The 21,696-nt window shown below is 44.1% G+C and overlaps 1 protein-coding gene across 2 annotated transcripts; it reads left to right on the forward strand.

Moving 5' to 3' along the window:
• The first annotated feature begins 11,318 nt into the window (after positions 1-11,318).
• On the forward strand, positions 11,319-20,998 carry LOC102396999 (trophoblast Kunitz domain protein 1-like). Of its 2 annotated transcripts, none has more exons than XM_006042599.4 (6): positions 11,319-11,446; positions 13,421-13,504; positions 14,630-14,689; positions 16,213-16,287; positions 20,041-20,236; positions 20,690-20,998. In XM_006042599.4, coding segments are annotated over exons 1-6 (510 nt in total). In that variant the 5' UTR covers positions 11,319-11,352; the 3' UTR covers positions 20,691-20,998. The 2 variants fall into 2 exon arrangements, with proteins under 2 accessions (XP_006042661.3, XP_006042660.3); XM_006042598.4 differs by having other exon boundaries at positions 20,915-20,998.
• Positions 20,999-21,696: the final 698 nt, after the last annotated feature.

A 21,696-nucleotide genomic window follows, 5' to 3' on the forward strand; every position in this document is an offset into this window, starting at 1 on the left:
ACCGAGTCGGTGATGCCACCCAGCCATCTCATCCTCTGTCATCCCCTTCTCCTCCTGCCCCCAATCCCTCCCAGCATCAGAGTCTTTTCCAGTGAGTCAACTCTTCGCATGAGGTGGCCAAAGTACTGGAGTTTCAGCTTTAGCATCATTCCTTCCAAAGAAATCCCAGGGCTGATCTCCTTCAGAATGGACTGGTTGGATCTCCTTGCAGTCCAAGGGACTCTCAAGAGTCTTCTCCAACACCACAGTTCAAAAGCATCAATTCTTCAGCGCTCAGCCTTCTTCACAGTCCAACTCTCACATCCATATATGACCACAGGAAAAACCATAGCCTGTAAAATTATTTGTTCTAGTTCTGTGAAAAATACAATCGGTAGTTTGATAGGGATTGTGTGGAATCTATAGACTGGTTTGGGTAGTACACTCATTTTCACTATATTGATTTTTCCAATACAAGAAGATTGTATATATCTCCATTTATTTGTGTTATCTAGGATTTCTTTCATCTGTGTTTTCTAGTTTTCTCTACACATGTCTTTTGCTTCTTTGGGTAAGTTTATTCCTAAGCATTTTATTCTTTTTGTTGCCATGGTGAATGGGATTGTTTCCTTAATTTCTCTTCCTGAGTTTTCATTGTTAGTGTATAGGAATGCAAAGGATTTAGAGCCCACCTTTACACATGAACAAGGACAGGGGAGATGGAGGGAGAACTGGCCTGTCAGGTAGCCTCTGACTTGGACTGGAGTAGGACAAGGAGATGAAGACATGGGGAGAAAAAGACAGATGAGAGAGGAGGGGGGAGAAAACAGGAGTTTCTGCTATTAGGGGGAGTCTCTGTTGCTCCCTGGCCTCAGGTGGATAGATTGAGGCAGAAATAGGGGCAGGGCCAGAAAGCCTCCCGAACTAGAATCCTCATTCTACCATCTGCAAGTTGTGTTTCCTGAGCAAGTGGTTTTACTTCTGAGACTCTGTTTTCTCCTTGACACAATGGGATGAGAATCTCAGATTTTGTAACAGTGACATGAGGCTAAATAAAGTGGCACATGTGGAATGTCTCAGGAGAGAGTAGACACTCACAGTGCCTTGCGATGTGAATTACAGGCTACTGATGTCCTTCTGTCCTGGGGAAGCTCAGTACTGAGAGATCTTGCACTTCTCAAGGGAAAGGGTGTCTGCCAGGAAGGCAGCCCCTCATGTCTTCTGCAGCTCATCACCCAGCTCTGTGCCTGCTTGACATTTGGCTGGACTTGCACCTGGGGCTTCTGGGCAAGGAACCCAGCCTCTTCCTCCTTGACCTGGAGTGGAGCACACTTTGTGTCTCTATATTGCATGTGTGTGTGTATTTGAATGGATATACTTCTCTGAATGTAGTTGAGTTGCAGGGAGGCTAGTGCTACATGATTTCACCTGAGAGTGAATATACACTAGTGAGTAGGGGGACTGTGGGTGTGTCACCCCTCACACCTCCCCTATAGATAACAGCTATCAGTGCAGCAGAGTGCATGTGCACAAACTCTTCAGCCAGATCCCTGGGTTCAAAACCTCTCTAACCACTGGATGATTGTAACCAACTTACTTTATGGGTGTGGCTCAGGTTCCTCTGTAACATGAGGAATTATCAATGTTACCTCACCCCCTAATTTAGGGTTTTTGAGAATTAAATCTGTAAATACATGTTAAGTGCTTGGATAATGACTGACATATAGAATAATTCACATTTTATCTGTTGTGATTACTCATACTATTATTATTAATACTACAAAGGACTCTGACTTCTCAGGGTGAAGGAACATGTCTTCTGTGTCTGTTGCTTCCATAGCAATCCCTGATGTGGGCAGGACTGACCTCACCTGATAGTGTGAAGACAGGAAGACTCTGGGAGATTTCCATCTGCAGACACAAAGATGGCAAAAGGCAGAGCTTGTCATAAAAAGGAGGCCATGTGACTCCAAAACCACTGGGGGAGAGAAGCGGAGGAAGTGGGTGGTTGTGGGCAATCTTGCAAGGTCCCCTGAAGTCCACTCAGGCAGGCAGCTCTCTTGTTTGTGAAATCAGGTGAAGGAGGGCAGGTGGTCAGGCTGTGGAGATGTATTCAGCTCCCTAATTCCCCTCTGCCCTTTCCTTTACTCCTTATTTGAAACAGAAAACAGGGTTGCTGCTCCAGGAGGACATCAGCTTCCTAGCTAAGTTCCTGTAGGGAACAGCCAGATAAAGAGCAGGTTTCCATCCAGTAGAGAAGCTATGGCAATGGTTGTGGGAATAGGTGTGTGTCACACTGGACTTCTGAGCTTGGTGAGGGTGGTGAGGGAGTGGGAGGTGGGGGTTGGTAATTGATGCCCAGGTGTGATGACAACACAGGAAGCTGAAAAGGAGGACCTGAGCTCATACACTGCTGTTCTCTTATTCATCCCATGATTTGCTCTCATCCACTCACTGATTGTCCTTCACATGCCATGAACTGCTTTAGGTGCTAGGATCCTCCCTCAGTGACTGTATTGGACTACATTCTACATGTACATCTACAAAACATGTTTCCATGAGACCCACAAGCAAAGTCAAGTTGAAGAAGCATTGATACTGGACATTTTACCCCAGCAGGCTAAAGCAGGACAATAGGTAGTGGGGGTTGAACACACTATACAATACTGACCCCAGGCCCTTCTCTTCCTCATCCCCCTCACTCCCCTTGTCTCTCTTCCAGTCACTGAACTGGGGTGTGAGAAGCTCAGTCAGCTGCCTTCTTTCCTCGGAAGGCCTCCAGAAAGCCTTGAAGATAAGCCAGCTCTGCTTTTTGGCAACCCATTTCACCCTTGGGCACCCTTCTGGCCAGTATACCAGGGTGTGAAACTAGCAACAAGGCCCAGTACAAGTCTGGGCTCATCTCTCCTTTTTGGAGGTGAGGGATGAGGGGAGTCCATGGAAGGGGTTGGGTTGCATGGGTGGGGTGAATGCTGCCAACCATCTCTGAATATCTTCTGGGAAGTGGGCAGTTTAATACCATGAACAATTTTTGACTCTCAAAAGATATTACTATGTGTTCAGCTTTTAATCAAAAGTATCTCAACTAACTCTAGCAGATGAGGGACCCCATCACGGAAACTCTTCCTTCCAGGACACAACCTTCTGTGAAGACACCAGTGTAGTGTAATCACTAGATCCACTTTTGTTCTCTGTCCTCATTCATGTCCAGGCTTCCTGAGACTATTGGAAATTACTGTCTCTGTAACTCAAGAGATAAGTCTAGGATAGAAACCTAGATAGCATCTGGATGGGACTGGACTACAGAACATGCCTTCAGGTGCTTAGCGGGTCAGATCTGTCAAATCTCAGTCCCTCTGGGGAGAGGAGAGGCCACTGATACAGGGTTCAGTCACCAATGGCCAATGATTCTATCAAATTGCCTACCTCCAATCTTCAATTAAAACCCATAAAGACTGGGTTCAGAGAGCCTCAGGGGAAGTGAGGCATCAAGAGATTGTGAGGCAGGGAGAGTCCTGAGAGAGTTTGAAAGCTCAGCAGCCCTACAATTTGCCCTACAGTTTCTCTGTCCCTGTGTTTTTTGCTTTAAAATAATTGGGGACAGTAAGTAAAGGGCTTTCCTGAGCTCTGTGAGTGGTTCCAATAAGTTTCTGAATATGGGAGTTTGGTCATGACACTTCTGAGTTTATAGCCAGTTGATCCCAGTTGTAAAGGACAAAAGGACTTGTGTTGGACACATGAAGTATGGGCTGACCTAAGGACCAAGCCCCCAGTGTCTGTCGTCTGGGTCACCTCTATGGATTTAGAGTCAGAGTCAATTGACTCTTGAGATTTCAGTGGGTGTTGGGGAACTGGTTGTTGTTGGTAGAGACCTCACGTATTTAGAGTCAGGGAAAAAACCCAGACTCACTCTGCCTACCATTTGTCTCTGGGTGAGGGTCAGGGCCCTGGAACTCTACTACATGGGGCCAAGCACTCAGAACCCCATTCCTGTTCTCTGCATTTTCAGAATATCTGGCAGAATCAGGTACTTGATTAAATGGGGGTGTGACAGCATGGCGTCTTGTCCTGATCCCACGACCCACATGCTGTGTGTCCTGGGGCAAGTCGTCTGCACTTTCCTTACGTGAGCTCAGAGACCAGGTTACATCAGTTTTTTGAAAGTTTATCAGTCATTAGTATAACATTTTACACATCTGTTGTCAAAGGTGTCCATTTTCTACCAATTTGGTTTAGTCGAAAAGACTCCTTTGCTTACGTTTCCTCACCACCCCTCTAAAAAATTTATCTGTCAAATATAATCATTCCTCTGTTATGAAATTAATCAGAATGTTGAGAGTCAGCTGATCTTCCCTCCAGAGGCAACTGTAGGAAGAAAAGGAAATGCAGTACTTCCGGAAGTTTGTTCAAGACAGCAGGCTGTTCTATCCGGATGGTACAATATTAGTCAAGTGAAGGTGATTCACTTTGCTGTCCTTTTCGAGTATTATTTCATTATCCAATCAGGATACAGGGTGTTAGGGGAGACTCAAAATTATATTGACAGGTCTCATTATCAAATAGATTATTAGGAATTTTATTATCATCTCCAGTCTCTTCAAAAACTGTGCATTTGGCATGAGTATGAAATGGGAGATTCATTTAATGAAAAATATTAATAAGTACTTACGTTTTTTGTCCCAGAAGGCGTCTTTCTTGGTGTAGGGAAAATATTGTAAACAAACTATCATTAAAAATATGTCCATATAGTCAAAGTTATGGTTTTAAGCAGTAGTCATGTAGGCATGTGAGATTTGGACCATAAAGAAGGCAGAGGCCCCCAAAATAGATGTTTTCAAATTGCTGTACTGGAGAAGACACTTGAGAGTTCTGTGGTTGACAAGGACATCAAATCAGTCAATCCTAAAGAAAATCAACAGTAAATATTCATTGGAAGGACCGAGGCTGAATCTGAAACTCAAATACTTTGATCACCTGATGAGAAGAGCTGACTCATTGGAAAAGACACTAATGCTGGGAAAGATTGAGAGCAGGAGGAGATGGGGATGATAGAGGATGAGATAGGTGGATGGCATCATTGACTAAATGAACATGAGTTTGAACAGATTCTGAGAGATAGTGAAGGACAAAGAAGACTGGCATCTGCAATCCGTGGGGTCCCAAAGAGTTGGACATGACTTAGCGACTCAACAACAGCAAACTTTTCCTGATGGCATCCCTAGTAGATCAGTGGTAAGAGTTTTTCTGCCAGTGGAGGAGAACAGGGTAGATACTTAGTTTGGGAAGATTCCCTGGAGATGGAAATCCTAATCCACTCCAGTATGGGCAGAGGAGCCTGAACCGCTACAGTCCATGGGGTCACAAAAGAGTCAGACAGGACTTAGGGACTGAACAACAACAATGGGATAATGACTTGGTATTTATGAAAAGAGATTGTCTTAAGTAACTCACTATGCTGCCGTGTAGAGTTGGGCAACACATTTCCACTCTCAGAAACACATATTTGTTCTTTATAAAAGAGGATGACGGTGTTTGCATTAAGAAATCCCCAGCTTTGTTTCCTTTTGAGAACCCCAACATGCTTTGAACACCACGGAACAAGGCAAATTGTCGAGAAGCACATAGAGTTTTAGTTTCCTTGGCTCCTGACTGTTCTTTAATGTTCCTTAAATGTGCAGTAAATACAAGGAATAAATAGGACTGGATATTGTAGTTTCACATTCTATTAAAGAAGTTCAGCATCAGGAAATTCCTCGAGTGCCAGAGTGAAGTCACAGTCTCTCCTCAAATATGTCTCCTTCTTTCTCAGAGGTAAGTGAAAGCCCTCTTACTTCAGTAGTGACCTCACCCAGGTCCAGGCCTTTCTCCACCCCACCATGCCATTATTTGACTCTCTGTTTAAAAGAGTTAAGTGTTAACTATCATCATTACCCATTATTATTATCATTTCAAAGGACTTTGGCTTTGCCAGGAAAAGAACATATGTCTATGGAGGCCATAGACACTGCTTTCAAAATGGCCCCAGGATGTCAGCAGCATGATCTCATGTAACAAACGAAGACGAGGGAAATTTCAGGCCACAGATCACACAGTTAGGAAAAGAGAACTGGGACACAAACTGAGGTCCTTTGATCCCAAAACCACAGGTGGCGAGACCAGGGTTGGAGGGAGAGAGTAGGGGGTTGCCAGTGGCTGCAGCAAACCCTCTCTGGATTTCTTCTGGTAAATTGGGCAGTTTTCACTCCAGGGACATTTCTTGACTCTCAGAAGGTCACGTTATATGTTTAGTTATGAAAAATCAGTGCCTGACCTGACTCTACCAGATTAGGGACCTCATAACTGAGACAATATTCCTGGTCACTGCCTTGCCCCTGATCCTATTGTAGTGTCATAAGAAGATCCATGTTTTATCCCTGTCTCTGTTCATGCTCCAGGCAACCTGAAAGTCTTGGAACTTTATGTATTTTTACAAATCATGAGGTGAGTGAAGGATGGGACGTGAGATAGAGTCTGGATGGGACTGGACTCCAGAATTTTCCATCAGCTGATTATAGGGTTAAAACTATCACCCTTCAGTCCCTCTGAGGACCATACAGAGTACTGATACTGAGTTTTATCACAAATGGCCAATGATTGTATCAACTTGCCTGCCTCCACCCTCAATTAAAACCCATGAATGCTGGGTTCAGAGAGCCTCAGGGAAGGTGATAACATTAAGGGATTGAGAAGGGGGAGAGTCCTGAGAGGTCTTGGAGGCTTGGCACCCCCAATTCCCCATTTACCTGACGCTTCTCCTCCATTAGGCTGTTCCTGAGTTTTAATGTTTTATAATACCTGGGAACAGTAAGTAAATGGCTTTCCTGAGTTCTCTGAATATTTCTAATAAGTTATTGAACATGGGAGGTGGGTCATGGAACCTGTGAATTTATAGCCAGTTGGTCACACATGTAAGTGACAGTGGAAATTGTGATCAACACTTGAGAGTGTGGGCCATCCTCAGGGATGGAGCCCTCATCTTGTGATGTCTGGGCCACCTCTGTGGATTTAGTGTCAGAAGTCAATTGACCCTTGAATGCCCAGTGGGTGTGGGGAACTGGTTGCTACTGGCAGAGATCCACATGTTTGGTGTCAAGGATAAAATGCAGACTCACTCTTTTCTACCATTTGTGTCTGGGGTGAGGCTCAGCAACAGGGGAAGATATTGTGTTGAACAGAGCACTCAGAACCCCTTCCCAGTTTCTGCAGTTTCAGAATTCCTGGAGAAAAAGTTGCTTGATTAAATGGGTTGTAACTTGTCCTGATCCTAACACTCAAAGGTTTTGTGTCCTGGGGCAAGTCATTTGCAGTGCCCTACATGAACAATTGGCCAGGTTACATGAGTTTTTTGAAAGGATTAACAGTCATGACTGGAGAAGGAAATGGCAACCCACTCTAGTATTCTTGCCTGGAGAATTCCATGAACATGGTGGGCTGCAGTACATGGGGTCGCAAGGAGTCGGACATGACTGAGTGACTAACAACATAGCTGATTAACAATATTGTGATAGTTTCGGGTGGTCAGCAAAGCAACTCAGCCACATATATAAATGTATTCATTCTCCCCCAAACTCTGCTCCTATCCAGGCTGCCTCATAACACTGAGCAGTGTTCCATGTGTTCTACTCTTGGTTATTTAATGTCACACTTTCTTTTCCAATGGTGAAATGTTTCCACCACACATATGTCCAGAAAATAATATTATAAACTCACAGGCCATTGTCCAGCTCTGATCATTCTCAACATATGGAGAATATTCATAATAAGTATCCTCCCTTTTTGTTCTTTTTTTTTTTTTAAAACTTTACAATATTGTAATGGTTTTGTCTTTTGGAGTTAATCAGTGGCATAATGTCAATAAATCTATAGATACTCAGTAACAATACATAATTACTTACAGTATTATCCTGTCAGTGTGACACCTAATGACCTTGGTAATGATGCCCTGGACAGAAGGATATCAAAGGGCCTTTTCACATTCACCCCCCTGCACCCCTACCATCTCTATTGCAAACAAACTGGTGGTTTCCGTTGTTCACCTGGTAGACCAAACAGTGATGATCACCTTCCTATTTGACCAAGATCCTCCCATCTCTGCAGCCCTGTGACCTGACTTCTGCCTGCTATCTCCATACACAGGTCCCTGCAAGGACAAAATAATCAAATCCTTTTACAAGGCTGGGTCTGCGTTCTTGAAGACATTTGTATTTGGCAGCTGCAAAGCAAAGAATAACAGTGTCAAGATCAGGGAGGTCTGTCCCAGACACAATGTGATCAAGTACATGACTTAGGGGCTAAAAATAAACCAACACCTTTTCCTGAACACTTACTGTGAGCCTGTCCCATAGGTCACAATGTTAAATGCCCCTGGACCAAGTGAGTAATATCACTGGACATATTTAGAGTGGGGGTGGAGGCTGGAGGGACAATAAGGAACGGCAGGGATTATGGAAACTACAGAGAACACTCCCCTCCTGAGAAGAGAGCAGCTCTCCTTAGCTTAGTTGATGGCCTAAAGAACATGGTCCCTTGAGCAGCACCATCAGTCCTGGAAACCTGGTAGATGCAGATACTCAGGTCCCAACCATGTCTTACCAAATCAAACATCAGACAGTGGAGGGCTCAGATCTGTGTTTCAACTAATGTTTAATGGATTCTGAAGCTCGCTCAGAGTTCAGACCCACTACTCCCTGGTGGCTCACATGGTAAAGAATCTGCCTGCAATTCAGATGACCCGAGTTTGATCCCAGCATTGGGAAGATCACCTGGAGAAGGGAATGTGTGTCCACTCCAGTATTTTTGCCTAGAGAATCCCATGGACAGAAGAGGCTTCTTGTTAAATGGCAGGACTGTGTTGTCAGATCACTTACTTTTTCCAACAAGGTGAGACGTTCATTTTTTTTTAAATAAAATCTCCCACTGCTAAATCCTGGAAATGTTTCAAAATTGTAAATGGTACTGTGTGGGTGAATAATACTTAGATGCTAGCCGCATTTGCAATCTCTGCTTTGTGTTTTCCCCTTTAAGCCTGAAAATATTCTAATAAAAATAGTATTCACAACACCATTTTAAAAAGTAAACTACTTATTTCCAAAAAGCCAGGGGCTGTTTTATCCATTAGCCTGAAATTGACCACATGCTTTGAATATAAATGATGCTCACTGGACAAAGCCTCAGAAAAATCTAAACATCTTCTGCATGCCCAGGATACATTCCATCCTTTCAGGATGTAGCATTAGATAGCAGGGAATTCAAATTTCTCATTTTTTAGAGGTAATTAGTGAAATGATATGACTGAGCAGAGATATGACCTGATATCAGAGTTCGGGGTTCTCTGGTTTATCCAGATATATACCCTGTAATTCTCCTGTCTTGTGATTTCTCTAAAGATGCCCCAGGAATGGGGAAGATTCCTAATCAGAGATCTCAGTTATACATGACACAGGGAGAGGGGGATGTGGAGAGGATCAGCCCATCAGGAAGGTTATGTTCCAGAAGACTGGAGGGGTGTGCTGTCACGTGGGCCAAAGTGAGGACAGGACAGGACAGGAGGACACTTTTTGAGAAAGATAGACAGATGAGAGAAGAGGGGGGAGATAAGAGGAGTTTGTGCCCTTAGAGGGAGTCTCTGCTGCCCCCTGGTCTCAGGTGGACAGATTGAGGCAGGAAGAGGGGAAGGGCCAGAGGGCCTCTTGACATAAAGTCTATTAATCATTCTATGATCTGCAGATTGTGTGTCCTGAGCAAGTGGCTTCACCTCTTGAGCCATGGCTTTCTCCTTGACACAATCCTGGTGAGGATCCAGATGTTTTTGGTTCATCTGAGGATAAATGAAATCATTCATGTGAAATATCTCAGGAGAGAGCAGATCCTCCCCTCACACTGGCTATTTTGTTTGTAACTGGCTACTGATGTCCTTCTGTCCTGGGGTAACTTGATATTAAGACGTACTGCCCTTCTAAATTGTGCTACGTGGTTTTAACTACAAGGAAACACACAAGGATGAGCGAAGGGACTGTGGGTGTGTCAACCCCAATGTGTGCACCCTGGTTTACAGCTTCCAGTGCAGCAGAGTGCATGTGCACAGACTCTCAAGTCAGATCCCTGGGTCCCAATCCCCTCTCTACAACCTATGATCTAAGTAAATTACTTTATTTCCAGTTATCTCAGGTACCTCTTCAGTCACATGAGGAAATATCAACAGTTTCTCCCCTTTCTTTAAAAATTTTTGAGGATTTGATGAGTTTTATGTGTTAGGTGCTTAGGATAATGCCTGCCACAATGACGAATTTATGTTTTCCCTGATGTAATTACTCATTACTGCTATTATTACTACTACAAAGGACTTTGACTTCTCCAGAGAAGATATACATGCCAGTTGCTTCCATTGCTCCCATGGCAGCCACATGATGTGGGAAGCACGGATCTCACATGACACCGGAAGACATGAGGTTCTGGGAGATTTAAATCCTCAGGCACAAAGTTAGGATTACACAGAGCTGGTACACTAATTGAGGTCCTATGGCCCATCACCAATGAGGGAGAGCAGGAGGATGAATGTGGCTACAGGCAGTCTTCCAAAGTCGCCTGAAGTCCACTCATGCAGGCAGCACTTCTGTTTGCAACACCAGGTGAGGGACAGCAAGTGGTCATGCAGTGGAGCCTTATTCACTTCCCTGCTTCCCTTCGGCCCCCTCCCCTTACTCATTTTTCAATGTACAAAGAGAGCTATACTCCAGGACGGCCTAACCTTCTCCAGCTCAGTTCCTGCCTGGACCAATGCCTGAAAAAGAGCAAGCGTCCATCCAGTGGAGAAGCTGTGGCAGTGGTTGCAGGAAGCTGTCCTGTGTCACCCCTGTCATCTGAGGCAGGTGAGGGGGGTCAGGGCATTGAGGCCCAGATGTGATGAAAGTAGCACAAGGCTGAAAAGGAGGACCTGGGCTAACACACTGCTATTCACCGATATGTCCTTTGATCCGTCTCATCCCCTCACTGGACATCCATCATGTGCCATGCGCTGCTTTAGGTGCTCAGGTGCTCTCTGAAAGTCCATATGGGACAAACTCTATCTGTCTGATCACAATCTGTGCTTACATTAGACCCACAGGCATAATCAAGCCTGATGACTACTGTTCGCAGACTAGTTCTCAGACTTGGCCCCTGCAGACAGAAGGCATGGTTAGGAGGGAGATTTCGCAATAAACAGGACTGACCCAGCTCCTCCCGTGACTCACTCCCTTCCTCATCTTCTGATCCCACCCCTCAACCAGGATATTAAAAGCTCAGTCTGTCCATCCCCAGCATCATCAGGAGCCCTCCTGCAAGGCCACCACCAAGATGAGCCGGCTCTGCTTCTCCGCAGCCCTTCTCTTCCTCCTGGTTATCCTGGTGGACAGCACCCCGGTGTATGAACACCATATCCAGGACCAAGGTAGGTCCAGGCTCACCTCTCCTGTACAGACTGGAGGGAAATGATGGAAGTCCATGGAAGGGCTAGGGGCCAGTTGTGATCACACTGCTACCAGTCTTCTCTGAATTTCTCCTGTCACTTTGGGCAGGATGTTTGTTTGTTCAGTTTTGGCATAATTGGTCTTCCTGACTATGCCAGGATATTCCCTAGTTACCAGGGCTACTCTCTGGTTGTGATATGTGGGCTTCATGTTGGGGTGGCTTCTCTTGTTGCAGAGAAGGGACTCTAGGCATCTGGTTTCAGTAGTTGCAGATCACCTGCTTAGTTACCCCAAGGCATGTGGATCCTCCCAACCAGGGATAGAGTTCATGTGCCCCACACTTGCGTGTGGATTCTTATCTACTGGACCACCAGGGAAGTCTTAAGTTGGAAACTTTTAACTCAGCTGACATCATGACTCTCATGAGGATATCTTTAAAATTTTATATTAAATATATATCTATCCCACCTAACTCTACCAGGTCAGGGCCCATTTCTGAGTCTCTATACCTGGTTCCTGGCTTGTCTATGAACCTTGCTGTAGTGTAGTAACAAAAAGCTGTATATTTGATCCTTGTTTTGGTTAATAGCCCAGGCCTCCTAAAACTTGGAATTTACTGACTTTATAGGTTATAAGATGAGTAACAAGAGGAGACTCAAGGTACCTTCAGGATGGGGATGGTCTCCAAGAAACTTCAAACATCCATTTCACAGTTCCAGTTTTCAGCACCTCTGTGGAGAGGGGAAGGACCTGAGAATGAGATCAATCGCCAGTGGCTGATGATCCAACCAATATGCTTGTTTAGTGAACCCTAGGAAGATATACATAAAAACGGCTCAGAGAGCTTGTGCATTTTTGAATACAGGCAGCTTTTGTGAGGGTGCTGTGCTCACTAGGGCACAGAGGCTGGGCACAGCTCCCCCTCTCTTTGCATACACATCTCTTCCATTTTACTGCCTTGAGTTACATTTTGTATAGTTATCTGGGAAGTGTAAGCAAGTGTTTTTCCTATGTTCAGCCACAGATTCTATTGAGCTGTTGATTTTGAAGGTGGGGTCATGGACATCCCAATTTTTGCCATTTGATCACAAGCATGAGCGACTCGGGACCTTACAGTTGGCAGCTGAATTGAGGATGGTCTTGAGTCTTCAACCTGCAGAATCTGCACTAACTCCACAGATTTCAAATCAGAAGTAAATTGATTTGCTAGACACCCAATGGGTGTTTGAAGACTCGATTGCTCTTAAAGTACCACATATTTGTTGTCACAGTGAAACCCAGACTCACTCTCCCCTATGATTTGGGGACTCAGGTGATGCTCCAAAAGGGGGGATTCATGAAAGTAGGACCCTGCACCCAGAAACTATTTTCAGTTATCTGTGTTTTCAGAGTTCCTAGCAGAATCAGGTAGTGTATCAAATGGGTCGTAGTGTGACAGTGTCTTAACCTGACCCAGATACCTACATGTCCTAGGACAAGTCATCTGCAATTTTCTCATTGGAACAGGGGATACATGTTACATGGGTTTTTGAACAGAAACCAGTCATGAATATAAAGAGTTGAATCACATTTTATGGTGAATTTTGTGCATTTTCCACCAAGATGTGTCCGTCTGAAAATGATTTTTCTACCTACTTGCTCTGGGCGAGAAAGTATATTTAGGTGTCAAAGAGCAATTATTCCTCTATTATGAATATAAACAGAAAAACCTGGATAAGTGAGAAAATCCATTGCAGAGAAAACAAGAAACACACACAGCCTAGTGTGGGTTTGCCCCTGGGACCAAGGTAAAGTCTCCAGGCCTTTTCCTTTGTCCTCTTTTGACTATTATTTTATTACCCATATTGTCCCCTTCCTTGTCCACTGTTCACTGTTACTTTATTATGCATATTTGATCCTTGTCTGGTGGATGGTCCAGGCCTCCTAAAACTCCTGAAATCTACTGTCTTTCATAGGTCTGGAGACAAGCCATAGAAGGGGACCTGAGAAGCGTTCAATAATAGACGTGATCACCCATGTCATCGACGGTGTCGTTAAAGGTCTGAACTTTTTCCACCTCTGGGGAGAGGGGAGGGCACTGGGATTGAGAAAAATCTCCACTGGCCAATGATTCAATCAATAAGCCTGTTTAGTGAAACCTCAATGAAATTCATAAATATGGGCTTTCAGGGAGCTTTTGGCGTGGTATCACACAGCAGTGATATGAGGGTCCAGTGTTTTCTAGGACACGAAGGCTCCTTGCACCTCCACTTCCACTTTGCCCTGCATGTCTCACTCATTTTTGCTGTGCCTAGATTTATCCTTAATAATAACGTGAGATCCGTACGTGAGTGGTCTTCCTGAGTTTGGTCATCAGATTTATTGTGTTATTGAACATGGAGTGGGGTAATGGTACTTACAAGTTTTAGCTACTTTGTCAAATCACAACTACTTCACTGTCATCTGAATTGAGGACAGTTTTGAGCCCTCAACATGCAGAATCTGTACTAACTCCCCGGATTTTGTATCAGAATAAAATTGACTTGCGGACACCCAGTGGATGTTTGGGGAATTCGATGTTGTTGCTAGAGACACCATGTATTTGGTTCAGGGAAACCCAAACTCACACTCTGTGTGCTTTGGGAGCTCACGTGAGTCCTGGGACAGGGGAGTAATGCAAGTGGGACATTGCATCCAGAAGCTCTCTGCAGTTAGTATTTTCAGAGTTCCTGGCAGAATAGGATAGTATATCAAATGGGTTGTGACGTGACCATATCTAGTCCTGACCTGCCACACACATGCTGTGTGTCCTGGGGCAGGTCGTCTAGAACTTCCTCATCTAAACAGCAGATACCTGCTACAGGGATTCTTTGAATATATTACTGGTCATAAATATAAAGAATTTATTTACATTCATGGCCAATTTTGGCTATTTGTCTGTGGGTATGTTCATTTGAAATAATTTCTGTACCTACTTTCTTGGGGCCAGAAAGAATAAGTATGTGCCAAGTAATGATTTTTTTTCTCTTATAAAAATTAATCAGAATGACCTGGGAAAAATGATTAGATTTTCCAGGCCTTTTCCCTTGTCCATGTTTGACTATCATTTTATTATCCTTATTTGATCCTTTTCCTGGTTCATGGTCCAAGAGTCCTGAAAATTGTGGAATGTTTGTCTTTCATAGGTACCAAGATATTTCATGGACTAAAAGGATTGGCTGACATAATCAGTAATGGAATTCAAGGTTTGCAACTCCTTCACCTGTAGGGAGAAGGGAGGGCACTGGGGTTGAGATCAGTCATCGATGCCCAAAGATTCAATCAATACCCCAGTTGATGGAAACCTCCATAAAAGTTAAAAAGTAAAAATAAAACTCCATAAATTCTGGCATTTAGCAAGCTTATGGGTGGGAACCAATTATTGTGATGTGAGGGTGCTGTGGTCTCTGGGGCATGAACGCTCCCCACATCTCCACTCTTTCTTTGCCCTCCATGGCTCTTCCATTTCACTGTTTCTGAGTTTTCTCCTGTATATTATTGTGAGGACAGTAAGTATAGGTTTTCCTGAGTTCAGTCGCCAGTTCGATGTGATATTGAGCATGGAGGTGGGGCCATGGAAATTCCCACTTTCAGTTACTTGGTCAGAAGTAAGAGTGTCTCGAACCACATGGCTGGCATCTGATGTCAGGAGAGTCTTGGTACCTCAACCTGTGGCATGGGCACTAACTCCACAGATATGGTCTCAGAAGTCAATTGACAGTGGGGCACCCACTAGGTATTGGGAATTAGATGGGGTTGGTGCAGAAACCATATCTTTGCAGTCAGAAAAAACCCCAGACTCACCCTGCCTTGTGATTTGAGGGCTCACATGAGGCTTGGGGAGGTGAGTAGTGGGAGTAGGACACTGCATCCAGAAACTCTTACCAGTTATCTATATTTTCAAGCTCCTAGCAGAATCAACTGGAGAAGGCAATGGCACCCCACTCCAGTACTCTTGCCTGGAAAACCTCATGGACGGAGGAGACTGGTAGACTGCAGTCCATGGGGTCGCGAAGAGTCGGACACGACTGAGCGACTTCACTTTCACTTTTCCCTTTCATGCATTGGAGAAGCAAATGGCAACCCACTCCAGTGTTCTTGCCTGGAGAATCCCAGGGACGGGGGAGCCTGGTGAGCCGCCGTCTATGGGGTCGCACAGAGTCAGACACGACTGAAGCGACTTAGCTGCAGCAGCAGCAGCAGAATCAATTGTATATCAATGGGTTGTGATATGACAGAATCTTGTCCTGATCCCACCACCCACACACTTGTGTCACAGGGCAAGTCATCTGTAGTTTCCTCATCTGAATAGGGGAAATTTCTTACATGAGGTCTTTGAACTGATGATGAGTCATGAATATAAACAGTTTTCTTCCGACTTCATAACCAGATTTGTCCATTTTCCACCATGATGTGTTAATCTGAAAACACTTTCTCTACCTACTTGTTTTGGACAATTAAATCTATTTCTTTATCAAATAATGATTATTTCTCTATTATGAAAACTAATTGAAAGATGTGGAGCCACTGAGGAGAGCAACTGCAGGGAAAGCAAGAAACACAGCCCTTGTGTGGTAGGCTGTGGAACCAAGCCTGAGACAATTTTACTAAAGTCTCCAGGCTCCTTCCCTTGTCCTTTTTGACTGTCATTTTCTTGTCCATTTTTGATCCTTTCCCTGTTTCATGGACCAGGCCTCTTGAAACTCTTGAAATTTACTCTCTTTCATAGGTCAGGTGATGATTTCTGGAACACAACTTGAGAACCATACAGTCGAGGAGTTCCTAACACAAACACTCAAACATGGTAAGAAAGGTTTTGTATTTTCGTCACCTCTGGGGAGAGGGAAGGTCACTAAGATTGAGATTAATCACCAATGGCCAAGGATTCAATCAATAAGCCTGTTTCTTGAGACCTCATTTTAGTCAGTTCAGTTCAGTTGCTCAGTCATGTCTGACTCTTTGCGACCCAATGGACTGCAGCACAGCAGGCCTTCCTGTCCATAACCATCTCCTGGAGCTTACTTTTTCACTCTCCTCTTTCACTTTCATCAAGAGGCTCTTTAGATCCTCTTCACTTTGAAACCTCAAACCTGCATAAATATTGGGATTCAGAGAGTTTTTGGGTGGTGAATACACATATATGACGTGAGAGTGCTGTGCTCACTAGGGCATGAAGGCTCTCCAACCTACAGTCTCCCTTCATCCTACACACCTCCTCCATTTCACTCTTTCTGAATTTTCATTTCTATTAATCTGAGAACGGGCTTCCCTCTAGCTCAGTCAGTAAAGACTCTGCCTGCAGTACAGGAGACTCAGTTTTGATCCCTGGATTGGGAAGATTCCCTGGAGAAGCAAATGGCAACCTACTCCAATATCCTTGCCTGGAAAATCTCATGGACACAGGAGCCTGGTGGGCTGCAGTCCATGGGGTCACAAAAAGTTGGGCACGACTGAGCGACTAACACTTAACTTCTTACTTAATCTGAGAACAGTCAGTAAGGGTTTTCCTTAGTCTGGTCATCAGTTCCATTCCGTTATTGAACATGGAGATGTGGTCATGGAACCTCCAAATTTTAGCCATTTGGTCACAAGCATAAGTAACTTTGGACCACACCGTTTGTACTAAAGTGAGGACAGTTGTGATCCCTCAATGGGCAGGATCTGTACTAACTGCATGGATTTCATATCACATGTTAAGTGACTGGGGGACACCCAGGAGTCGTTTGGGGAATTGGTTCATGTTAGTGTAGATACCACATATTTGGTGTCAAGGGAAACCCAAACTCACTCTCTGCTGTGATTTGGGAGCTTAGGTGAGGTTTGCGGACAAGGAAGGAATGAAAGTAGGATGCTGCATCCAGAAACTCTTATAAGTAAACATAATTTTTGGAATTCCTGGTAGAATCGGGTATTGTATCAGATGGGCTATAACATGATAGTATCTTGTCCTGACTTTACCACCCCTGTGCTCTGTGTTCTGGGGCAAGTCATCTGCAATTTCCTCAACTGACTAGTGGAAAAATATACAAGCATTCTTTAACAGATTATCAGTCATGACTATCTATAACCTATTCATATTTCATGACCAATTTTGTCCATTTCCACCAGTGTGTTCATCTGAAGAACATGATCCTTGACCTCCTTTGGTCAAGAAAAAATATTATTATGTCAAGTAATGATTATTACTTTAATATTAAAATAAGCAGAAAGACATAGGATCACTGAGCTGGGAAACTGCAGAAACACAAGAAACACAGTCTTTGTCTCATGGGATCTAGGTTAAGACAATACGAGCAAAGTCTCCAGGCCCTTTCACTTGTCCTCTTTTGACTATTATTTTATTATTCATATATTTGATCCATATTTGATCCTTGTCTTTCTTCATTGCCCAGGCCTCCTAAAACTCTTAGAATTTCCTTTCTTTGTTAAGTCACGAGACCACTCAGGGAAAGCACCTAGGAAATCTTCAGGTCTGGGCTGGTCCTCCAAAACACTCAAACACCCATTTAGAGGTTGGAAATTTCACCACTTTCTTGCCAGCACCTCTGGGGAGGAGGGAAGACTCTGAGATTGAGATCAATCAGCAATGACCACTAACTGAGTCAATATGGCTATTTATTAACCTCCACAAAAATCTATAAATATTTGGTTTAAGAGATGTTTTGAGGTTAATGATAACCCATACAGACTATTTTACTATCCTGGAAGGAGACTGAACATTAAAGGGAGATTGACCATTATGTAGATGTGCCCCATCATCAAGGTGATTTCTTACTAAAAGGAAATCAATTATATCCACTCTATTTTATGACTGTGCCCTTGTGGAGAGAATGACAATGGGAGTTATTATGTTGCTACAGTGCATTGTTCTTGAGGTGGAGCAAAAGCCGTGAAAAAATATAGCAATATAGCTTGCCTTGTAGTAGGGATACAAACAATAGCAAAGAGGAGAAATCCTATGGTAGGTTATACGTTTTTAGAAAGTAGAGATTGGTGTGTAGAAAGGATACTGTGCTTTTTCTCCAGTTTCAGAGAAACCTTCTGTGATAAGGAGGCATTGAGTAGAGGCTGCAGAAGTAACGTGTCTGGTCTGTTTGAGCAGCAGCTGGGACCCAGCTGGCTGGAGCTGAGTGGGTGGAGGGAAGGGGAGTGGAAGGGGATGAGGCAGAGATGTCATGGGGGCAGGTCGTGAGGAGCCTTTGTGGGCCTTTATAAGAATCAGAATTTGATTCTCAGAGAAAAGGGGAGTCACTGAGGAAGGTGGTCTTGGGAACAATGGGTTTGGGCTCAACAGCAGGATCCCTGAGTGCACAGAGTATCCTCTAGAGGGGAAAGAGCAGAGACAGAGGCCCAGTGCCAGTGAGCAGGCTGCTGCAGTGGTCCACATGGAGTGTGATCTATGTTGTTCCCTGTGTGGATCCTAGGTCTCTTTAATAACATGAATGTCTTGCTCTGTTGAAGTTTCTATGGAGGCTTAATTACCTAGTCATGATGCATTAAATCATTAGCATTTGGAGGTTGTTCAACAGACAGCTCCATTATCCTCCCAAAGGTTGAGGGAAGGCAAAGGGATGGTAGATAGAAGACCACGGTGGAAGGTGGGAATGAAAGTGCCCTGTAGATAGTGCTTTCCTGTGCAATAAGAGCCTATTATGGTTTACAACGGTTTTTCCAAAATCACTGTCTTCACATACCAGAAGACACTTTTATTGTTCTCATCACTTTAGAAATACCAAGATGTTTAGGAACTCAGTGTCAGAAAAAGAATTTTTAAAAAATCACATATATTTCTTCTTATAATCACACTATCAACATATTGATAGTTCAACATTCGATTTATTCAGTCCTCCTGAGGGATCAGAAGTAAACACACTGGTATGTTTTCTTCATGCCCTTTTTCACTATAGCATGATTCCTTCACATTTTTTATTCACAGTGGAAAGTTTTTGCTGTGTACAAAGGTGCAGAGAACAGTATTATAAAACCCAGGTACCCAGACCCAGTAATTATTGACATATAGGGAATGATTTTCACCTCTGACCTGTTTTCATTGCTATAGAGTTGTGTATTTCTGGTTTTTGTTTTCTTTCTTTCTTTCTTTTTTGAGCATTTATTTGGTGCTTTTGGTGTTAGTTGCAGGCCACAGGCTCAGTAGCTGTGGCCTGCTGACTTAGATGTCCCTCAGGATGTGGGACTTTAGTTTTCTTACAAAGGGATTGAACCCCAGGCTCCTGTACTCAAAGGCGGATTCTTAACCAATGGCCCACCAGGGAAGTCCCCTAGAAGTTTTTGAGGCTAAGCAAAGGCATTATGCCAATTTTTGTTAAAATACTTCATGAGGAGATATAGAAGTGTACATGATTAATATATCATGTCACCCCTAGCAGCATTCCTAATTCTTTCGTAGAAAGAAGGTTTTCAAATGGCCTTTTCCATCTGACCATCCTCCACAAGCCTAGCATTCTCTATCCCAAAGAAACTGACAGTTCTAGCTGTTGTCCTTGTATGAGCTGTGATGACTGTCCTCATAACTGAGCCATTGCCCCTCCTTTCCCAGCAGCTTCTAAGCCTGAATTCTGCATGGAGCCTAAATTAAAGGGTCCCTGCAAGGACCAGATGACCAGGTACTTCTACAATTCCAAGACCGGGTACTGCGAGCCATTTGTATATGGCGGCTGTGAAGGGAACAAGAACAACTTCCAGACGTTATCGGACTGCATAGTGACCTGCTGTCCAGTGACTGTGACCATGTGGTAAGACAGGGGCAGGGCACAGGGGAGGGGAAGGACTGGGGAACGAGGTGGAGCTCAGGGGACCACACACCAGTCACCTGCACAGTGTCTTCCTCCTTAATGCTTCCCAGGAGAAGAGGCGGCAGAGTCCTGTGAAACCACACACTGAGCAAGTTCTCCAGGGGTCAGCTTGGCAGAAGGTCAAACTGAGATGCCTTTTATGACAATCTAAGCCTAATCACATGCTCTTCCATCTTAGATAGGAATACTGAATCAACCACCCTCCAGGGCAGGTCTGATGTGCTCCTGAGTGCCCCACCTTGGCATGGAAAACTCACTTCCCTCTTGTTGGCCATTTGGATCATGGGGACTATAGTTTCATATTTTCTGGAAACTATAGGCTCTGTCAAGATGATAGGTGTTCATGTCTGGGGCTAAAATGATGGCACTCAACAAGTTCCTTTCTTTTTGCAGAGGACATGTGAAGAGTGTTTCCCAGAAAATGTGACATCCGGGGAGGACCTTTGCAGGGCTGGGCCATGGCTGCTTCTGAAACTGTTCAGTCTCTTGCAATCCTTCTCTCCCCTCCCCTCTTCAGCAGAACCTGTCTAATTCCTTTCTTCTATTGGTCAATATGTCTAATTCTGTCTCGCCCAGATGGCTCTCAGCACCATGAGAATGTCTTCCCTTTATTCCTAGCATGTAGCTCAGCTCCTGGCACCAAGGCGACAGTTCCTAATTATTTGAGGAAGAAAGGAAGGAATGTAGAAGCACATTCCTCATGACCAGAGTAACTATAGAGCCTGCAGTTTGATGAAGGATTTTGTCTTCACCCATATCCTCACTGCATCTTCAGCTTCATCCCCCTCCCTACCATCACTGCTCTCTTTGTGGGTGTCCAAGGTGGAATTTCTCACAACCAGTTCTCAGAATCAGTAATGGGAGATGGGTTTGCAATATTGAAGCTTCCTGATCCTACAATGATGTTGCAATTTTCCTTTCCGTAGCTTCAAACACTGGGGCTATATTTCAATAATTATGCATTTTTAATAAATAATTCAATAATGCATTTCAATAAATGCATATGCTAAATTAAACTGACTGGAGTGGTGTCTTTTGCTTGGAACTGCAAACCTTAATCAAGAGGGTCCATGGGAATATTGGTCCTTCTCACTGTTCTCCAGACAGTGGGCACCTCCTGGTTCATTGTCCAGAGACTGCCCTACCAGTATAGGAAGCAAACACATGACAGCATCATTGACCTCTTAATAGCCACCCCAAGCTACACGGAAACCTGGGAGACACAAATCTCCACATGAGCTTTCATTCCTTTCTTCTAAGTTCAGTCAAATTTGGGGGAAGGTTGTCCTCCTGGACTCTCAGGAGAATAGGCATGAGGCTCAGTTGTCCACTTTTCTAAGGAATCCGATTCCCTGAAGTCACAGGTGGGAGGGAGTTCTTACTTAAGTTAAAGAAGGGCA

This window comes from Bubalus bubalis, chromosome 14 (genome assembly GCF_019923935.1).
Source record: "Bubalus bubalis isolate 160015118507 breed Murrah chromosome 14, NDDB_SH_1, whole genome shotgun sequence".
Lineage (NCBI taxonomy): Eukaryota > Metazoa > Chordata > Mammalia > Artiodactyla > Bovidae > Bubalus > Bubalus bubalis.

Bases quoted from the DNA above. Each gene is read 5' to 3' on its own strand.
- LOC102396999 (XM_006042598.4), top strand. From the start codon at position 11,353: ATGAGCCGGCTCTGCTTCTCCGCAGCCCTTCTCTTCCTCCTGGTTATC. The intron at 13,505-14,629 runs GTCTGAACTTTT...TGTCTTTCATAG, and splicing joins CATCGACGGTGTCGTTAAAG to GTACCAAGATATTTCATGGA. The intron at 16,288-20,040 runs GTAAGAAAGGTT...CTCCTTTCCCAG, and splicing joins AACACAAACACTCAAACATG to CAGCTTCTAAGCCTGAATTC.